The sequence below is a fragment of the Selaginella moellendorffii genome, unplaced genomic scaffold (assembly GCF_000143415.4).
Source record: "Selaginella moellendorffii unplaced genomic scaffold, v1.0 SELMOscaffold_2, whole genome shotgun sequence".
Classification (NCBI taxonomy): Eukaryota; Viridiplantae; Streptophyta; class Lycopodiopsida; order Selaginellales; family Selaginellaceae; genus Selaginella; species Selaginella moellendorffii.
In genome coordinates this window covers 3,714,513-3,733,160 of record NW_003314263.1, presented here as the reverse complement: position 1 = coordinate 3,733,160, position 18,648 = coordinate 3,714,513, and the positions used below count along the sequence as shown (strand labels likewise).

At 47.1% G+C, this 18,648-nt stretch overlaps 8 protein-coding genes across 8 annotated transcripts in view; 6 read left to right on the top strand and 2 right to left on the bottom strand.

Moving 5' to 3' along the window:
- LOC9643296 (catalase-3) overlaps positions 1–1,282 on the top strand; it is a 2,338-nt gene extending 1,056 nt beyond the window's left edge. Inside the window, exons 5-9 of the mRNA XM_024688180.1 lie at positions 1–642; positions 688–777; positions 842–909; positions 973–1,066; positions 1,124–1,282. The exon at positions 1–642 is cut by the window's left edge and continues 24 nt beyond it. Of these exons, the coding sequence (XP_024543948.1) occupies positions 1–642; positions 688–777; positions 842–909; positions 973–1,066; positions 1,124–1,183 (954 nt within the window). The 3' untranslated portion in view covers positions 1,184–1,282. The remainder of the gene's footprint in view (positions 643–687; positions 778–841; positions 910–972; positions 1,067–1,123) is intronic.
- LOC112351029 (acid phosphatase 1-like) lies at positions 1,224–2,323 on the bottom strand. Its single transcript, XM_024688166.1, has 3 exons — positions 1,830–2,323; positions 1,567–1,776; positions 1,224–1,505 (listed from the first exon to the last, which is right to left on the bottom strand). The coding sequence occupies exons 1-3, from the start codon at positions 2,228–2,230 to the stop codon at positions 1,310–1,312; spliced, it is 807 nt and encodes a 268-aa protein (XP_024543934.1). The 5' UTR covers positions 2,231–2,323; the 3' UTR covers positions 1,224–1,309.
- Positions 2,324–5,514: 3,191 nt separating this feature from the next.
- LOC112341263 (pentatricopeptide repeat-containing protein At2g35030, mitochondrial-like) lies at positions 5,515–6,327 on the top strand. Its single transcript, XM_024661146.1, has one exon. The coding sequence runs from the start codon at positions 5,515–5,517 to the stop codon at positions 6,325–6,327; it is 813 nt and encodes a 270-aa protein (XP_024516914.1).
- LOC9661581 (catalase-3) lies at positions 6,328–13,452 on the top strand. Its single transcript, XM_024688173.1, has 5 exons — positions 6,328–6,750; positions 6,801–6,890; positions 13,000–13,067; positions 13,131–13,224; positions 13,281–13,452. Exons 1-5 carry the CDS (start codon positions 6,619–6,621, stop codon positions 13,338–13,340), a joined length of 444 nt encoding a protein of 147 aa, XP_024543941.1. The 5' UTR covers positions 6,328–6,618; the 3' UTR covers positions 13,341–13,452.
- Positions 7,310–8,383, bottom strand: LOC9643294 (acid phosphatase 1). Its single transcript, XM_002962639.2, has 3 exons — positions 7,932–8,383; positions 7,669–7,878; positions 7,310–7,607 (listed from the first exon to the last, which is right to left on the bottom strand). The coding sequence occupies exons 1-3, from the start codon at positions 8,330–8,332 to the stop codon at positions 7,412–7,414; spliced, it is 807 nt and encodes a 268-aa protein (XP_002962685.2). The 5' UTR covers positions 8,333–8,383; the 3' UTR covers positions 7,310–7,411.
- Positions 8,586–10,561, top strand: LOC9643293. Its single transcript, XM_024688155.1, has 2 exons — positions 8,586–9,624; positions 9,673–10,561. Exons 1-2 carry the CDS (start codon positions 8,608–8,610, stop codon positions 10,540–10,542), a joined length of 1,887 nt encoding a protein of 628 aa, XP_024543923.1. The 5' UTR covers positions 8,586–8,607; the 3' UTR covers positions 10,543–10,561.
- A 1,927-nt stretch (positions 13,453–15,379) lies between the features above and the next one.
- Positions 15,380–16,640, top strand: LOC9661580. The gene is made up of 3 exons (XM_024661138.1): positions 15,380–16,221; positions 16,259–16,484; positions 16,573–16,640. Exons 1-3 carry the CDS (start codon positions 15,454–15,456, stop codon positions 16,638–16,640), a joined length of 1,062 nt encoding a protein of 353 aa, XP_024516906.1. The 5' UTR covers positions 15,380–15,453.
- Positions 16,641–17,532: 892 nt separating this feature from the next.
- Positions 17,533–18,564, top strand: LOC112341260 (pentatricopeptide repeat-containing protein At1g09410, mitochondrial-like). The gene has a single exon (XM_024661132.1). It carries the CDS (start codon positions 17,533–17,535, stop codon positions 18,562–18,564), a length of 1,032 nt encoding a protein of 343 aa, XP_024516900.1.
- Positions 18,565–18,648: the final 84 nt, after the last annotated feature.

Genomic DNA, 18,648 nt, shown 5'->3' with positions numbered 1-18,648 from the left:
TTCTCGCACCATCCCGAGAGTCTTCACATGTTCACGTTCCTGCTCGACGATATTGGCATCCCGCTCAACTATCGTCATATGGAGGGCTTTGGCGTCCACACTTTCACCCTCGTGAACCGGGCTGGCAAGTGCTCCTACGTGAAGTTCCACTGGAAGCCAACTTGTGGTGTCAAGAGCTTGCTGGAAGAACAGGCAGTCATCGTTGGTGGATCGAACCACAGCCATGCAACGCAGGATCTGCAAGACTCTATTGCAGCAGGGAACTATCCCGAGTGGAAGCTGTTTATCCAGACCATGGAAATCAAGAACGAGAACAACTACGACTTCGATCCTTTGGATGTTACCAAGACGTGGCCCGAGGATCTCTTCCCGCTGCAGCCCGTGGGTCGGCTAGTTTTAAACAAGAACATCGACAACTTCTTTGCGGAGAACGAGCAGCTGGCTTTCTGCCCCGCTTTGGTGGTGCCTGGAGTTTATTACACGGACGACAAGCTGCTTCAGACCCGAATTTTCTCGTACGCTGACACTCAGAGGCACAGGCTGGGGCCGAATTACTTGCTGCTTCCTGCGAACGCTCCCAAGTGTGCTCATCACAACAACCATCACGAGGGATTCATGAACTTCACCCACAGGGACGAAGAGGTATGACAAGCTTTTGCTTATACGTTCTATATCCTGTGTTTGCAGGTGAACTATTTCCCTTCGCGTTTTGATCCTTGCCGTCACGCTGAGCGAGTGCCTATTCCTTCTCACCCTCTCGGTGGTCGACGAGAAAAGGTTTGGCTAGTCTAACTTTCATCTTCTCATTTTATGCTTTGGCAATAATGTTTTTCTCTTGTAGGTGATGATTGAAAAGGAAAATAACTTTGCTCAGCCAGGAGCAAGGTTCCGCTCCTGGCCTGCTGACAGGCAAGATCTCAAACCTCTCTCTCAGCTAGTCATGTTTTAACTGAATCTCTGCTCCTCTTCCAGGCAAGAGCGTTTCATTGCGAGAGTTGTGGATGCTCTGTCCGACCCGCGCGTCACCCACGAAATCCGTAGCATCTGGCTCTCTTACTGGTCTCAGGTTAGACAAGAAAGAAAAGACAGCATGTGATCAAACTCAACCATGAAACGTGTGCAGGCGGATCGTATGCTTGGTCAGAAGATTGCAACAAAACTCAACGTGAAAGCCAACATGTAAACGGATAAAATATCTGTGTCCATCGTGGTGATCGTGGTGAAATAAAGAGGTACTAGTTTCAATTATTAATCAATCGAAATCTGCATTATTATTGAGGTATGTTTCTTGCATTGTATTGCTTGAGTTTTATTTGTTACCCGAGAGATCAGGCACCAGAGACTGTGGAATGCTCTTGTCACCACCTGTGTCTTGCTTGTTGCTCGTTGCTCCCTTGGTGTCATACCCAGCATCTTTCATCGATTGCTCGGCCGAGCCCCTGGACAGTTTGTTCGCTTTCTTTATTTCAACAAGGTTCTCGTCTTGAGTCTGGAAGAGTGGTCGTCTAGCAAGAGTAGCATCTGGTGTCATGACAGGCTAGCCAACGTTATCTAAAGCTCACAAACCTCATGAAGAGCCTCTTCCAGCCTCTGTAGCCCGCCCGGAGTAAGTTCCTCACAGTCACACGCCGCAGTGACTCTGGGCGTGTGGACACGAGGAACACTGTCCAGTTCGTCCTGAGAAGCGTCCGGTAGAAGGTCCTCACTGGAACGATCGCCGGGGCGACGCCTCTGGCGGCCCACAAGTTAAAGTCAGTGTCGTTGTAGCTTCCAGCTCTGCAAAGTATTAACTTTCAACAGGGGGAGGAAGAGATAGATCCAGACGTTACCCGAACTGCTTTGTAGCAAAGTAGGGCGTGGTTGAGAGGAGAGTACCATCGACATCAAACAGCCACGCATCAATGCCGGGCCTGGCGCAGAAAGTCTGGGCTTGCTGTAGTGCCAAGCTCGTTGCAGCTTGGACGTCGGCTTGGTACTGTGGCCCGGTGGTGTACCTCCGGACGTATGGAACACACTCGGCAGGGACCCTCCAGCTCAAGAGGTTTCCAGATGCAACGCTAAACTGGAAGGTGCGACAGTAGGAATCCACGGACTGGGACCTTGGATCTCTCGGTGGGAGGGAAATGTCCTCGGGATTTAGCACACCAGCGAGCTCGATTGAGAAGGCAAGATCAAACGATGAAAGAAGAAGAACAAGGAGAAATCGAGCAAGAGCAAGAAAAGAAACCATTGTGACTACGAAAGTTCTCTCGAGATGGACGACTTAATAGGCGTTGTTGATGAAAAGCATGATATAAGCATCTTATTAATAAACATAAAGCTATACACCCATACTCCCATTATGCGAAGGGAATAATCACTTTATTCTCCATTTACTTACAGTATTAAACTTAAAAGTGACTATATAAGCTTTCATTCCAATCCACCGCATAATCTGTTTGAGCAGAGAAGATTGGAGCTATGGCAGAGTCACAAGGCGCAGCTAAACTGATGTTGAATCCAAGGGAGAAACTCACTGGAGCGCTTGTGATTGGCATCGCATTTGCAACTTTCGTGGCGACACTTGTGGTCACTGCCATCTTCGCGGTTCCAGAGATGAGCAAGCCACCTCCAGGGGATTACTACCCAGATATCGTCAAGGAGGACATGTGCTCTACTTGCTGGGAAGCCACCGTCTTTGCCACAAGCTCCGATCCATTCTACCAGTGGGTCTCTGATTCCTCACTCCCGGATGCTCTTGACGTCTCCCAGAGGGGAACGCTTGCATACCAGAGGGCCAGCATCTGGCGTGTTTCGGGCAATATCACCTCTACAAATGAGAGCTCTTTGTATAGCTCGCCAGATCCCCACATTCTTGGAGGAGAGTTTGTCAAGATAAGCAGGACTCTGGTGTGGAAGATGACAGTCTACTGGGGGATGAGTGTAAGAACTTGTTTCACCTTGCCAGGATCCAAGGATGATTCGTGTCTTTACACAACCCCGATCGTCCAGACCGCTCCTGGATCATATGCGGCGCTCTTGGTTGGCGTTCCGTATCGGAAGGCTTCACAGGAACCATATGCCGTGGAGAGCAGCGCTTTGTATCTGGACAATAGTGCGGTGTATTTGACAAACTTTGTGAGCAACGCTAGAACCGGTGCAGGATTGAAGCTCAAAAGCTCTGGCAAAGGAATCAAGAACTACGTCTACGAAGGCCAGGTTTGCAATAGGGCCTCCCCGATCCTCGTCACCCCGGACGTGGTTTCTTACATGGGTTTTCCAAGCTTCCAGTGCGCTTGCGATGGTAACCTTTGCCTTGTGGGTCTGGACTTCACTGGCACAGCTTCGAATGAGGATGATATTTTTCCTCTGAAACTAAATGCCTCCGGGTGTGGCCAGGGCAATTCGTTTTGGGATTACGATATCTATCCTTTGGAAGAGAATAGAACCATCTTCTACTCTTACAGCCCGACATGGAACACATCGATACTACTCCAGGTAAATTTCAGCATAAGATTCAATTGGGTAATCTTTGGTGCCGAGGACACGATCCAGCGACTCAAAGATTTCGTTTCTTGCACCGAGCACACGATCCAGAAGAAGGCTCCGAACGATACCACACTGGTGGCAGATCTGAAGGAGTGCTTGAGAGATCCAATTGTTGCCGTGAGCCCTCCCTTTGGCAGAACATCCGCTGTGGGAAGACACCAATCTCGGGCATCGCTGGAAGTTCTCATGGACACCTTCAATAACAAGGTTCCAAGCGACAAGGACGACAACTTCTTGTGTGGCATGGACGAAGGCCAGTCGAAGCTGGTGGACAAGCTGTGCACGGTAAGTTTGCAGGATCTAAAGAGCTCAAACGAGATGCAAAAGCTGGAGAAGCGCTTGAGGGAGTCTCAAAAGGTGGCGGACGTGCTTAGGTTCGTGAAGAAGGAATGGGAGAGCACTTCGTCGCAGAGATCAGACATAACTGTTGGGATTGTCACAGCAGTGGTGACCATCCTTGTGACCATCTGGGGGATGTTCAACAGGGATTTGCAAGAGGTGGAGGCGTTGATCTTGAAGCGCGCAGGCAAATTTACCAGGGTTGTGGAAGCGACAATAGGACTTCCACTGTTTAAGACGGGAATTCGGGGTTTTCTGCTCTTGGGTGTGATCGTGTGGAACATGTTTAACGTGTTTGTCAGCTTGAATGCTGTGGGAAGTGAGCCCCGGCTTGCCACCTCAAAAACACTACTCCAGCAGCTCGACGGGGTCTCGTTCTTGGTGACTACAACTTCAACAGTTCAAGTCACTCCATCTTGGATTATCTTATTTGCAGCGTGCTCGTTTGCAATCTTTGTGTTTGCCATAGTAACTTTCGGTGTGTACGTTCGTATGCGCTACGTGGAAAGAAAAGAAAAGGTAACTATACCAGCTTAAATCATGCTAATTAATATGTATTCTTGGATGCCACAAAATTTGGATATAGATAGAGCTCTTCTTTTCTTTGGAAAGAAAAGAAGAGGTAACTGTACCAGCTTAAATCATGCAAGTTTATACAATTAATATGTATTGTTTGATGAGTGCCACAAAAATTGGATATAGATAGAGCTCAGGAAAAAGAGAAACTGATTAAAATGAAAGTAACTAAAAAGTGGCAACCCACTCAATCTCATGCTATGTAGAGTATCTTCTCATGTGTTACATGCTTTTGGTATCTGGAATGTGTATAGCTATTGCTTTTCTAAGGCATACAGCTAAGCAGTCATTATGTATTGTATTTGAAAGCAACGATTCCAGCTAAGCAGTCTTTATTGTATTTGAAAGCAACAGTTCCAAGCATCCGTCTTTGCAGCCAGCTCTCGTGCTTGATTGCATTCGCCGCGCCTTTTTCCTTCCTCGTACATTGCCATAGCTTCTATGCTATGCTGCTCAATGTTCTCTTCTAACCGTATATGATAACTCTTGTTGCATGAATGTGGATTTAAGAGAATTTCTCAGCCCACCACCGGGTGTTTTTGAAGATTCCCGACCATGGAGCACACTGGTGGAGTGAAGTTTTGTCTCCTCCTGGTGCCTGAGGAGTTTTAACGACCTCTGATATCAGTCCGAGCCAAATAACAATCTCATCACCCTCCAGAGCAGAGCTCAAGAGAAATAGAAAGTAGATCCACTCCTACGAATTTTGCGGCGAACAGCTTCAGACTATGACCACAAACAGCCCCACATAATGTGTGTGGTTTAAGAATTATATCCAGGGATGATTGCGTCTTTCAACGCAGCAATAGTTAGTATCGTGACCTATGATCAATTTTTTTTATCCAAGTGGGCAAAAGAGAATGGATCTTTTATAAAACTAGTAGTGTAGAATGCCGTTCTAATGAGTGCTCTCAAGAGAGCAGCCAACCACGCCATTGAAGACTTCGCAACCGTGATTCGTCACTGTGCCAAATCCAAGGACTTGGCAAAGGGTCGCTGGATACACAGCCAGATCATTTCAGATAAAAAGGACTACAGATAGAACGTCTTCCTGCCAATTTGCTCGTCCAGATGTATGGCAAATGCGGCAGCCCAAATGATGCCAAGCGAGTGTTTGACATCATCGACGCCAAGAACGTTTTCTCGTGGGCAGTTATGATGACTGCATATACCCAAAACGGGTATCCGCAAGATGCTAAGCTTATCTTTCATGAGATGCCCGATCGTGATACTGTTGCATGGAATACAATGCTTGGAGCGTACGCACAGCATGGCAATGTAGACGAGGCAAAGATTCTTTTTGATTCGATTCCAAATCCCAACTTTGTGTCGTGGACAACAATGCTTACAGCATATGCCCAAAGCGGGTATATGTGTAGCGCGAAGCATATGTTTGATTCTATGTCACCTCGAAATGCAATTGCATGGACATCAATGCTTGCTGGATATGCAAGACTCGGAGGTATCTTAACCTCTCGAGGATTCTTTCGAAAGATGCCCCAGCATGACATTATATCAGCTACTGCAATGATTTCGGCATTTGCCGCGAGGGGCAATGCAAGAGAAGCGTGTGCCTTGTTCAAGAATATGCCGGAGAGGAACGTCTTCTCATGGACGGCATTGCTCCAGGGATATGCCGAGAATCGTCTTCTAGACAAGGCAAAGAGCTACTTTGACAAGATGCCAGCATGGAATCTTGTGTCGTGGACTGTGCTCGTCGTTTCATATGCTCAATGCGAGCGGCTTGAGATTGCACAAGACTTGTTTGTTGAGATGCCCGAGCGGAGCATAGTGACTTGGAATGCCTTGTTGGCAGCGATTGGGCATGCCAAGTCTTTGGAGGAGGCGAAGCTTTTCCTTGTCACTATGCCCGCATGGAACTGACTAAAAACACGATCTCTCAGATCAAGGAAGTCAAACAAAGTGAAACCACTACTTGACTTGGCTAATGCTTCTGTCAAGCTTGCTGGAAGAGGAGGCGTCATCGTTGGTGGATCGAACCACAGCTATGCAACGCAGGATTCACAACACTCTATTGCAGAAGGGAAAGACCATGGAAATGAAGAGCGACAACAACTACAACTTCGATGTTATACCAGGATCTCTTCCCGCGGTCTGAGAACATTGAGTTGTTTCCGGAGAACGAGCAACCGCTGCTTTGGTGGTGTTATTGCAATGATAAACTGCTACAGACTTCTTGTACGCTGTGCACAGGCTGAGGCCGAACTATTTGCTGCTTCCTGCGAATGCTCCCAAGTGTGCTCATCTCACGAGGGATTCATGAACTTCACCCACAGGGACGAAGAGGTATGACAAGCAACGCTCTTGCTTTTACGTTCTATATTCTGTGTTTGCAGGTGAACTATTTCCCTTCGCGTTTTGATCCTTGCCGTCACGCTGAGCGAGTGCATATTCCTTCTCACCCTCTCGGTGGTCGACGAGAAAAGGTTTGGCTAGTCTAACTTCCAGCCTCTCATTTTATGCTTTGGCAATGATTGAAAAGGAAAATAACTTTGCTCAGCCAGGAGCAAGGTTCCGCTCCGGGCCTGCTGATAGGCAAGATCTCAAACCTCTCTCTCAGCTAATCATGTTTTAACTGAATCTCTGCTGCACTTCCAGGCAAGAGCGTTTCATTGCGAGAGTTGTGGATGCTCTGTCCGACCCGCGCGTCACCCAGGAAATCCGTAGCATCTGGCTCTCTTATTGGTCTCAGGTTAGACAATAAAGAAAATACAGCATGTGATCAAACTCAACCATGAAAGTGTGCAGGCGGATCGTACGCTTGGTCAGAAGATTGCAACGAAATTCAACGTGAAAGCCAACATGTAAACGGATAAAACTATATCTGTGTCCATCGTGGTGATCGTGGTGAAATAAAGAGGTACTAGTTTCAATTATTACTCTTGTTCTAACAATCCAAATCTGCATTATTATTGAGGTATGTTTCTTGCATTGTATTGCTTGAGTTTTATTTGTTACCCGAGAGATCAGGCACCTGAGACTGTGGAATGCTCTTGTCACCACCTGTGTCTTGCTTGTTGCTCGTTACTCCCTTGGTGTCATACCCAGCATCTTTCATCGATTTCTCGGCCGAGCCCCTGGACAGTTTGTTTGCTTTCTTTATTTCAACAAGGTTCTCGTCTTGGGTCTGGAAGAGTGGTCGTCTAGCAAGAGTAGCATCTGGTGTCATGACAGGCTAGCCAACGTTATCTAAAGCTCACAAACCTCATGAAGAGCCTCTTCCAGCCTCTGTAGCCCGCCCGGAGTAAGTTCCTCACAGTCGCACGCCGCAGTGACTCTGGGCGAGTGGACACGAGGAACACTGTCCAGTTTGTCCTGAGAAGCGTCCGGTAGAAGGTCCTCACTGGAACGATCGCCGGGGCGACGCCTCTGGCGGCCCACAAGTTAAAGTCAGTGTCGTTGTAGCTCCCAGCTCTGCAAAGTATTAACTTTCAACAGGGGGAGGAAGAGATAGATCCAGACGTTACCCGAACTGCTTTGTAGCAAAGTAAGGCGTGGTTGAGAGGAGAGTACCATCGACATCAAACAGCCACGCATCAATGCCGGGCCTGGCGCAGAAAGTCTGGGCTTGCTGGAGTGCCAAGCTCGTTGCAGCTTGGACGTCGGCTTGGTACTGTGGCCCGGTGGTGTAGCTCCGGACGTATGGAACACACTCGGCAGGGACTCTCCAGCTCAAGAGGTTTCCAGACGCAACGCTAAACTGGAAGCTGCGACAATAGGAATCCACAGACTGGGACCTTGGATCTCTCGGCGGGAGGGAAATGTCCTCGGGATTTAGCACACCAGCGAGCTCGATTGAGAAGGTAAGATCAAGAGATGAAAGAAGAAGAACAAGAAGAAGACGAGCAATAGGAAGAAGAGAAACCATTGTGACTATGAAAGTTTCTCGAGATGGACGACTTAATAGGCGTTGTTATTAAAAAGCATGATATAAGCTTTGTATTAATCAATATAAAGGGACTACTACATTCTGCGCTGCCATGTTCAAAAGAATTTTCAGGTACTATCATTATGCAAAGGGAATAATCGCTTTATTCGCCATTTACTTACAAGATATATTAAAGTAAACTTTCCATTTGAACTTTTATTTCAATGCAACGAATATCCACCGCATAATCTGTTTGAGCAGAGAAGATTGGAGCTATGGCAGAGTCACAAGGCGCAGCTAAACTGATGTTGAATCCAAGGGAGAAACTCACTGGAGCGCTTGTGATTGGCATCGCATTTGCAACTTTCGTGGCGACACTTGTGGTCACTGCCATATTCGCGGTTCCAGAGATGAGCAAGCCACCTCCAGGGGATTACTACCCGGATATCGTCAAGGAGGACATGTGCTCTACTTGCTGGGAAGCCACCGTCTTTGCCACAAGCTCTGATCCATTCTATCAGTGGGTCTCTGATTCCTCACTCCCGGATGCTCTTGACGTCTCCCAGAGGGGAACGCTTGCATACCAGAGGGCCAGCATCTGGCGTGTTTCGGGCAATATCACCTCTACAAATGAGAGCTCTTTGTATAGCTCGCCAGATCCCCGCATTCTTGGAGGAGAGCTTGTCAAGAGAAGCAGGACTCTGGTGTGGAAGATGACAGTCTACTGGGGGATGAGTGTAAGAACTTGTTTCACCTTGCCAGGATCCAAGGATGATTCGTGTCTTTACACAACCCCGATCGTCCAGACCGCTCCTGGATCATATGCAGCGCTCTTGGTTGGCGTTCCGTATCGGAAGGCTTCACAGGAACCATATGCCGTGGAGAGCAGCGCTTTGTATCTGGACAATAGTGCGGTGTATTTGACAAACTTTGTGAGCAACGCTAGAACCGGTGCTGGATTGAAGCTCAAAAGCTCTGGCAAAGGAATCAAGAACTACGTCTACGAAGGCCAGGTTTGCAACAGGGCCTCCCCGATCCTCGTCACCCCGGACGTGGTTTCTTACATGGGTTTTCCAAGCTTCCAGTGCGCTTGCGATGGTAACCTTTGCCTTGTGGGTCTGAACATCACTGGCACAGCTTCGAATGAGGATGATATTTTTCCTCTGAAACTAAATGCCTCCGGGTGTGGCCAGGGCAATTCGTTTTGGGATTACGATAGGTATCCTTTGGAAGAGAATAGAGCCATCTTCTACTCTTACAGCCCGAGTCGGGAGACATCGATACTACTCCAGGTGAATTTCAGCACAACATTCGATGTGGTAATCTTTGGTCCCAACCAGATACTCAAATACTTTGTTTCTTGCACTGAGGACACGATCCAGAAGAAGGCTCCGAGCGATGACACACTAGTGTCAGATCTGCAGAAGTGCTTGAAAAGTCCAATTGTTGCCGTGAGCCCTGCCTTTAACAGAAGAGTCGCTGTGAGAAGATACCGATCTCGGGTCTCGCTGGAAGGTCTCATGGACACCTTCAATTACAAGGTTCCAAGTGACAAGGACGACAACTTCTTGTGTGGCATGGACGAAGGCCAGTCAAAACTGGCGGACAAGCTGTGCACGGTAAGCTTGCAGGATCTAAAGAGCTCAAACGAGATGCAAAAGCTGGAGAAGCGCTTGAGGGAGTCTCTAAAGGTGGCGGACGTGCATAGGTTCGTGAAGAAGGAATGGGAGAGCACTTCGTCGCAGAGATCAGACATAACTGTCGGGATTGTCACAGCAGTGGTGACCATCCTTGTGACCATCTGGGGGATGTTCAACAGGGATTTGCAAGAGGTGGAGGCGTTGATCTTGAAGCGCGCAGGCAAATTCACCAGGGTTGTGGAAGCGACAATAGGACTTCCACTGTTTAAGACGGGAATTCGGGGTTTTCTGCTCTTGGGTGTGATCGTGTGGAACATGTTTAACGTGTTTGTCAGCTTGAATGCTGTGGGAAGTGAGCCCCGGCTTGCCACCTCAAAAACACTACTCCAGCAGCTCGACGGGATCTCGTTCTTGGTGACTACAACTTCAACAGTTCAAGTCACTCCATCTTGGATTATCTTCTTTGCAGCGTGCTCGTTTGCAATCTTTGTGTTTGCCACAGTAACTTTCGGTGTGTACGTTCGCATGCGCTACGTGGAAAGAAAAGAAGAAGTAATTGCACCAGCTTAAATCATGCAAGTTTATACAATTAATATGTATTGTTTGATGAGTGCCACAAAAATTGGATATAGATAGAGCTCAAGAAAAAGAGAAACTGATTAAAGTGAAAGTAACTAAAAAGTGGCAATCCACTCAATTTCATGCTATCTCTCATGTGTCACATGTTTTTGGTATCTGGAATTTGTATAGCTTTTGCTTTTCTAAGGCATACAGCTTGCTTCCATGATGCAGCCTTTATCTATTGTATTTGAAAGCAATGATTCCAAGCATCCGTCTTTGGAATATAAGTTACTTACAGCCAGCTCTGCCGTGCCTTTTTCTTCCTCGTAGAGGTAGGCCGTGGCCGTGCTATGTAGAGTATCTGCTTTTGGTATCTGGAATGTGTATAGCTTTTGCTTGTCTAAGGCATACAGTTTGCTTTCATGAAGCAGTCTTTATCTATTGTACTTGAAAGCAACGATTCCAAGCATCCGTGGAATAGAGGTTGCATACAGCCAGCTCTCGTGCTTGATTGCAGCACCACCGGGTGTTTTTGAAGATTCCCGACCATGACATGGCACACTGGTGCTCTTATATCAGCCCCATCCGAATAACAATAATTTACTATCATAGCAATACAGTGCAGGTGTTCAGTTGTAGTGCGAATCGCCAAAAAATCTCAGGGGCTGGTCTTTTTGTGCTCATAGTTTCAAGCTGTTCGCCGCAAAATTCGTAGGAGTGGATCTACTTTCTATTTCTCTTGAGCTCTGCTCTTGCGGGTCAAGGGATGATTGCGTCTTTCAACGCAGCAATAGCACATTAATCAAATAGTTTTATGAAATAAATTTTGAAATGCATTTGTAAAACTTACTTCAGTATCGTGACCTATGATCAATTTTTTTGTATCCAAGAGGGCAAAAGAGAATAAGTCTTTTATAAAACTAGTAGTGTAGAATGCCGTTCTAATGAGCGGGCGAGTGGAGCAGCGAGTGGAGCGACGCCAGTTTATTCCATCTTAGCACGCTCTGAGGGCGCCACATATATGCTCACCGTCAGGTGCTGGGCGTAGGCAGCCAGGAGCAGGTTCTGGAACTGGCGCTCGCTGTAGCGGTAGCCCAAATGATGCCAAGCGAGTGTTTGACGCCATCGACACCAAGAACGTTTTCTCGTGGGCAGTTATGATGACTGCATATGCCCAAAACGGGTATCCGCAAGATGCTAAGCTTATGTTTGACGAGATGCCCGATCGGGATACCGTTGCGTGGAATACAATGCTTGGAGCGTACGCACAACACGGCCATGTAGAGGAGGCAAAGATTCTGTTTGATTCGATTCCAAATCCCAACATTGTTTCGTGGGTTTTATTCTATGTCACCTCGCAATGCAATTGTGATAGAGTGTCATGCTGGGGCATCTTTCGAAAGAATCCTCAAGAGGCTAAGACACCTCCGAGTCTTGCGTATCCAGCAAGCATTGACGTCCATGCAGCTACTGCAATGGTTTCGGCATTTGCCGCGAGGGGGCAATGACAGAGAGGCGTGTTCGAGAATATGCCGGAGAGGAATGTCTTCTATTGGACGGCATTGCTCCAGGGATATGCCGAGAATGGTCTTCTAGACAAGGCAAAGAGCTACTTTGACAATATGCCAGCATGGAATCTTGTGTCGTGGACTGTGCTCGTCGTTTCATATGCTCAATGCGAGCGGCTTGAGATTGCACAAGACTTGTTTGTTGAGATGCCCGAGTGGAGCATAGTGACTTGGAATGCCTTGTTGGCAGCGATTGGGCATGCCAAGTCTTTGGAGGAGGCGAAGCTTTTCCTTGTCACTATGCCCGCATGGAACTTGGTGACCAAAAACACAATCTCTCAGATCAAGGAAGTCAAATAAAGTGATACCACTAGTTGACTTGGCTAATGCTTCTGTCAAGCTTGCTGGAAGAGGAGGCGTCATCGTTGGTGCATCGAACCACAGCTATGCAACGCAGGATGCACAAGACTCTATTGCAGAAGGGAAAGACCATGGAAATGAAGAGCGAGAACAACTACAACTTCGATGTTATACCAGGATCTCTTCCCGTGGTCTAAGAACATTGAGTTGTTTCTGGAGAACGAGCAACCACTGCTTTGGTGGTGTTATTGCAATGATAAACTGCTACAGACTTCTTGTACGCTGTGCACAGGCTGAGGTCGAACTATTTGCTGCTTCCTGCGAACGCTCCCAAGTGTGCTCATCACAACAACCATCACGAGGGATTCATGAACTTCACCCACAGGGACGAAGAGGTATGACAAGCAACGCTCTTGCTTTTACGTTCTATATTCTGTGTTTGCAGGTGAACTAACCCCTTCGCATTTTGATCCTTGCCGTCACGCTGAGCGAGTGCCTATTCCTTCTCACCCTCTCGGTGGTCGACGATAAAAGGTTTGGCTAGTCTAAGTTTCAGCTTCTCATTTTATGCTTTGGCAATAATGTTTTTCTCTTGTAGGTGATGATTGAAAAGGAAAATAACTTTGCTCAGCCAGGAGCAATGTTCCGCTCCTGGCCTGCTGACAGGCAAGATCTCAAACCTCTCTCTCAGCTAGTCATGTTTTAACTGAATCTCTGCTCCATTTCCAGGCAAGAGCGTTTCATTGCGAGAGTTGTGGATGCTCTGTCCGACCCGCGCGTCACCCACGAAATCCGTAGCATCTGGCTCTCTTACTGGTCTCAGGTTAGACAATAAAGAAAATACAACATGTGATCAAACTCAACCATGAAAGTGTGCAGGCGGATCGTATGCTTGGTCAGAAGATTGCAACGAAATTCAACGTGAAAGCCAACATGTAAACGGATAAAACTATATCTGTGTCCATCGTGGTGATCGTGGTGAAAGAAAGAGGTACTAGTTTCAATTATTACTCTTTTTCTAACAATCCAAATCTGCATTATTATTGAGGTATGTTTCTTGCATTGTATTGCTTGAGTTTTATTTGTTACCCGAGAGATCAGGCACCTGAGACTGTGGAATGCTCTTGTCACCACCTGTGTCTTTCTTGTTGCTCGTTGCTCCCTTGGTGTCATACCCAGGCCAAACCCCTGGACAGTTTGTTTGCTTTCTTTTTTCCAACAAGGTTCTCGTCTTGAGTCTGGAAGAGTGGTCGTCTAGCAAGAGTAGCATTTGGCGTCATGACAGGCTAGCCATCGTTATCTGAAGCTCACAAACCTCATGAAGAGCCTCTTCCAGCCTCTGTAGCCCGCCCGGAGTAAGTTCCTCACAGTCGCACGCCGCAGTGACTATGGGCGTGTGGACACGAGGAACACTGTCCAGTTCGTTCTGAGAAGCGTCCTCACTGGAGCGATCGCCGGGCCGACGCCTCTGGCGGCCCACAAGTTAAAGTCAGTGTCGTGGTAGCTCCCAGCTCTGCAAAATTTTAACTTTCAACAGGGAAGGAAGAGATAGATCCAGACGTTACCCGAACTGCTTTGTAGCAAAGTAAGGCGTGGTTGAGAGCAGAGTACCATCGACATCAAACAGCCACGCATCAATGCCGGCCTGGCGCAGAAAGTCTGGGCTTGCTGGAGTGCCAAGCTCGTTGCAGCTTGGACGTCGGCTTGGTACTGTGGCCCGGTGGTGTAGCTCCGGACGTAGGGAACACACTCGGCAGGGACTCTCCAGCTCAAGAGGTTTCCAGACGCAACGCTAAACTGGAGGCTGCGACCGTAGGAATCCACGGACTGGGACCTTGGATCTCTCGGCGGGAGGGAAATGTGCTCGGGATGGAACGCTAGAATTTATATTTTTTAGCTAGCTTTAAATAAATATGGTGAGAAATACCTCATAGGGAGGGAACAGAGGGAGCACATTCGTGCACGTCCGCGACGACGACCAGAATTGATCCATTATATGTTTTATAGTAGTACCTTTATGTTCATTAATAAGATGTTTACAGTATTTGTACCAAGTTTTATATAAGATCACAGCAATACTTATTGTTATTACAGGAGGGGAAAGATCATGTAGAATAGGCATAATTTTCCATCGTCGTTCGTTGTTGTTGCCAATCAATTCAATCAATCAATCAACGTTCATACAAAGAATTTTCACGTACTGCCACTATGCAAAGGGAATAATCACTTTATTCACCACTTACAAAAAAGTTAGTAACCTTTCTATATAAACTTCTATTCCAAATCCAACAAGTATGCACCGCATAATTTGTTTAAGCAGAGAAGTTTGGAGCTATGGCGGAGTCACAAAGCGCACCTAAACTGATGTTGAATCCAAGGGAGAAACTCACTGGAGCGCTTGTGATTGGCATCGCTTTTGCAACTTTCGTGGCGACACTTGTGGTCACTGCCATCTTCGCCGTTCCAGAGATGACCAAACCACCTCCAGGGGATTACTACCTGGATATCGTCAAGGAGGACAAGTGCTCTACGTGCTGGGAAGCCACCGTCTTTGCCACAAGCTCCGATCCATTCTACCAGTGGATCTCTGATTCCTCACTCCCGGATGATCTTAACATCTCCCAGAGGGGAACGCTTGCATACCAGAGGGCAAGCATCTGGCGTGTTAAGGGCAATACCACCTCTACAAATGAGAGCTCCTTGTATAGCTCGCCAGATCCCCACATTCTTGGAGGAGAGTTTGTCAAGAGAAGCAGGACTCTGGTGTGGAAAACGACAGTCTACTGGGGGATGAGTGTAAAAATTTGTTTGGATTCGTGTCTTTCCACAACGCCGATCGTCCAGACCGCTCCTGGATCATATGCAGTGCTCTTGGTTGGCGTTCCGTATAAGATGGCTTCAGAGAATACATATGGCGTGGAGAGCAGCGATTTGTATCTGGACAATAGTGCGGTGTATTTGACAAACTTTATGAGCAACGCTAGCTGGATTGAATCTCAAAAGCTTTGGCAAAGGAATCAAGAACTACGTCTACGAAGGCCAGGTTTGCAACATGGCCTCCCCGATCCTCATCACCCCGGACGTGGTTTCTTACATTGGTTTTCCAAGCTTACAGTGCGCTTGCGATGGTATCCTTTGCCTTGTGGGTCGGAACATCACTGGCACAGCTTCGAATGAGGATGGGATTCTTCCTCTGAAACTAAATGCCTCCGGGTGTGGCCAGGGCAATTCGTTTTGCGATTACGACTATCCTTTGGAAGAGAAAAGAACCAGGTTGTACTCTTACAGCCCGAGACGGAACACATCGATACAACTCGACGTGAATTTCAGCACAAACTTCGAGGAGGCAATCCGTGGTCCCAACCAAATACTCAAAGATTTCGTTTCTTGCACCGAGGACACGATCCAGAAGAAGGATCCGAGCGATGGCACACTAGACTCAGATCTGCAGGAGTGCTGGAAAAGTCCAATTGTTGCCGTGGGCCCTGTCATTGAGATCCCATTAGAAATTCGGGCATCGCTGGAAGATCTCATGGACACCTTCGATAACCATGTTAACGACAACTACTTGTGTGGCATGGACGAAGGCCAGTCAAAGCTGGCGGACAAGCTGTGCACAGTAAGCTTGCAGGATCTAAAGATGCAAAATCTGCAGAACCACTTGAGGGAGTCTCTAACGGACGTACATAGGTTCATGAAGAAGGAATGGGAGAGCACTTGGTCGCAGAGATCAGACATAAGTGTTAGGATTGTCACAGCAGTGGTGACCATCCTTGTGACAATCTGGGGGATGTTCAACAGGGATTTGCAAAAGGTGGAGGCGCTGATCTTGAAGCGCACAGGCAATTTCACCAGAGGCGCTGATCTTGAAGCGCACAGGCAATTTCACCAGAGTTGTGCAAGCGACAATAGGACTTCCACTGTTTAAGACGGGAATTCGGGGTTTTCTACTCTTGGGTGTGATCGTGTGGAACATGTTTAACGTGTTTGTCAGATTGAAAGCTGTGGGAAGTCCGGCTTGCCACCTCAAAGACACTACTCCAGCAGCTCGACGAGATCCTCTTTCCTGGGATCTCGTTATTGGTGACTACAACTTCAACAGTTCAAGTCACTCCATCTTGGATTATCTTCTTTGCAGCGTGCTCGTTTGCAATCTTTGTGTTTGCCACAGTAACTTTCGGTGTGTACGTTCGCATGCGCTACGTGGAAAGAAAAGAAGAGGTAACTGTACCAGCTTAAATCATGCATGTTTATATAATTACTGTGTATTCTTTGTTGAATGCCACAAAATTTGGATATAGATAGAGCTCAAGAAAAAGAGAAACTGATTAAAATGAAAGTAACTAAAAAGTGTCAACCCACTCAATTTCATGCTATGTAGAGTATCTCTCATGTGTTACATGCTTTTGGTATCTGGAATGTGTATAGCTTTTGCTTTTCTAAGGCATACAGCTTGCTTTCATGAAGCAGTCTTTATCTATTGTATTTGAAAGCAACGATTCCAAGCATCCGTCTTTACAGCCAGCTCTCGTGCTTGATTGCATTCGCCGCGCCTTTTTTCTTCCTCGTACAAGTAGGCCGTGGCATTGCCATAGCTTCTATGCTATGCTTCTCAATGTTTTCTTCTAACCATATATTAGAAGTTTCCAAGTGCTTTATAAGTTTCCTCTTGTCGCATGAATGTGGATTCAAGAGAATTTCTCAACCCACAACCAAGTATTTTTGAAGATTCCCGACCATGGCATGGAGCACAATGGTGGAGTAAAGTTTTGTCTCCTCCTGGTGCCTGAGGCGCATCGAATAACAATAATTTACTATCATAGCGCAGGTGTTCAGCGCGAATCGCCAGAAATCTCATGACCCTCAACAGCAGAGCTCAAGAGAAATAGAAACTGACTAGATCCACTCCTACGAATTTTGCGGCATCCAGCGGCTTGAGACTACGAGCACAAAAAGACCAGCCCCACATAATGTGTGTGGTTTACGAATTATATCCAGGGATGATTGCATCTTTCAACGCAGCAATAATAACACATTACTTCAGTATCGTGAGCTATGATCAATTTATTTATCCAAGAGGGCAAAAGAGAATAAGTCTTTTATAAAACTAGTAGTGTAGAATGCCGTTCTAATGAGTGCTCTCAAGAGAACAGCCAGCCACGCCATTGAAGACTTCGCAACCGTGATTCGCCACTGTGCCAAATCCAAGGACTTGGCAAAGGGTCGCTGGATACACAGCCAGATTATTTCAGATCAAAAGGAATACAGAGAGAACGTCTTCCTGGCCAATTTGCTCGTCCAGATGTATGGCAAATGCGGTAGCCCAAATGATGCCAAGCGAGTGTTTGACGCCATCGACGCTAAGAACGTTTTCTCGTGGGCTGTTATGATGACTGCATATACCCAAAACGGGTATCTGCAAGATGCTAAGCTTATCTTTGACGAGATGCCCGATCGGGATACTGTTGCATGGAATACAATGCTTGCAGCGTACGCACAACACGGGCATGTAGACGAGGCAAAGATTCTTTTTGATTCGATTCCAAATCCCAACATTGTTTCGTGGACGACAATGCTTACAGCATATGCTCAAAGCGGGTATATGTGTAGCGCGAAGCATATGTTTGATTCTATGTCACCTCGCAATGCAATTGCATGGACATCAATGCTTGCTGGATATGCAAGACTCGGAGGTATCTTAGCATCTCGAGGATTGTTTCGAAAGATGCCCCAGCATGACACTATATCAGCTACTGCAATGGTTTCGGCATTTGCCGCGAGGGGCAATGACAGAGAGGCGTGTGCCTTGTTCGAGAATATGCCGGAGAGGAACGTCTTCTCATGGACGGCATTGCTCCAGGGATATGCCGAGAATCGTCTTCTAGACAAGGCAAAGAGCTACTTTGACAAGATGCCAGCATGGAATCTTGTGCCGTGGACTGTGCTCGTCGTTTCATATGCTCAATCCGAGCGGCTTGAGATTGCACAAGACTTGTTTGTGGAGATGCCCGAGCGGAGCATAGTGACTTGGAATGCCTTGTTGGCAGCGATTGGGCATGCCAAGTCTTTGGAGGAAGCGAAGCTTTTCCTTGTCACTATGCCCGCATGGAACTTGGTGACCAAAAACACAATCTCTCAGATCAAGGAAGTCAAACAAAGTTAAACCACTAGTTGACTTGGCTAATGCTTCTGTCATGAGCTTGCTGGAAGTGGAGGCGTCAACGTTGGTGGATCGAACCACAGCCAT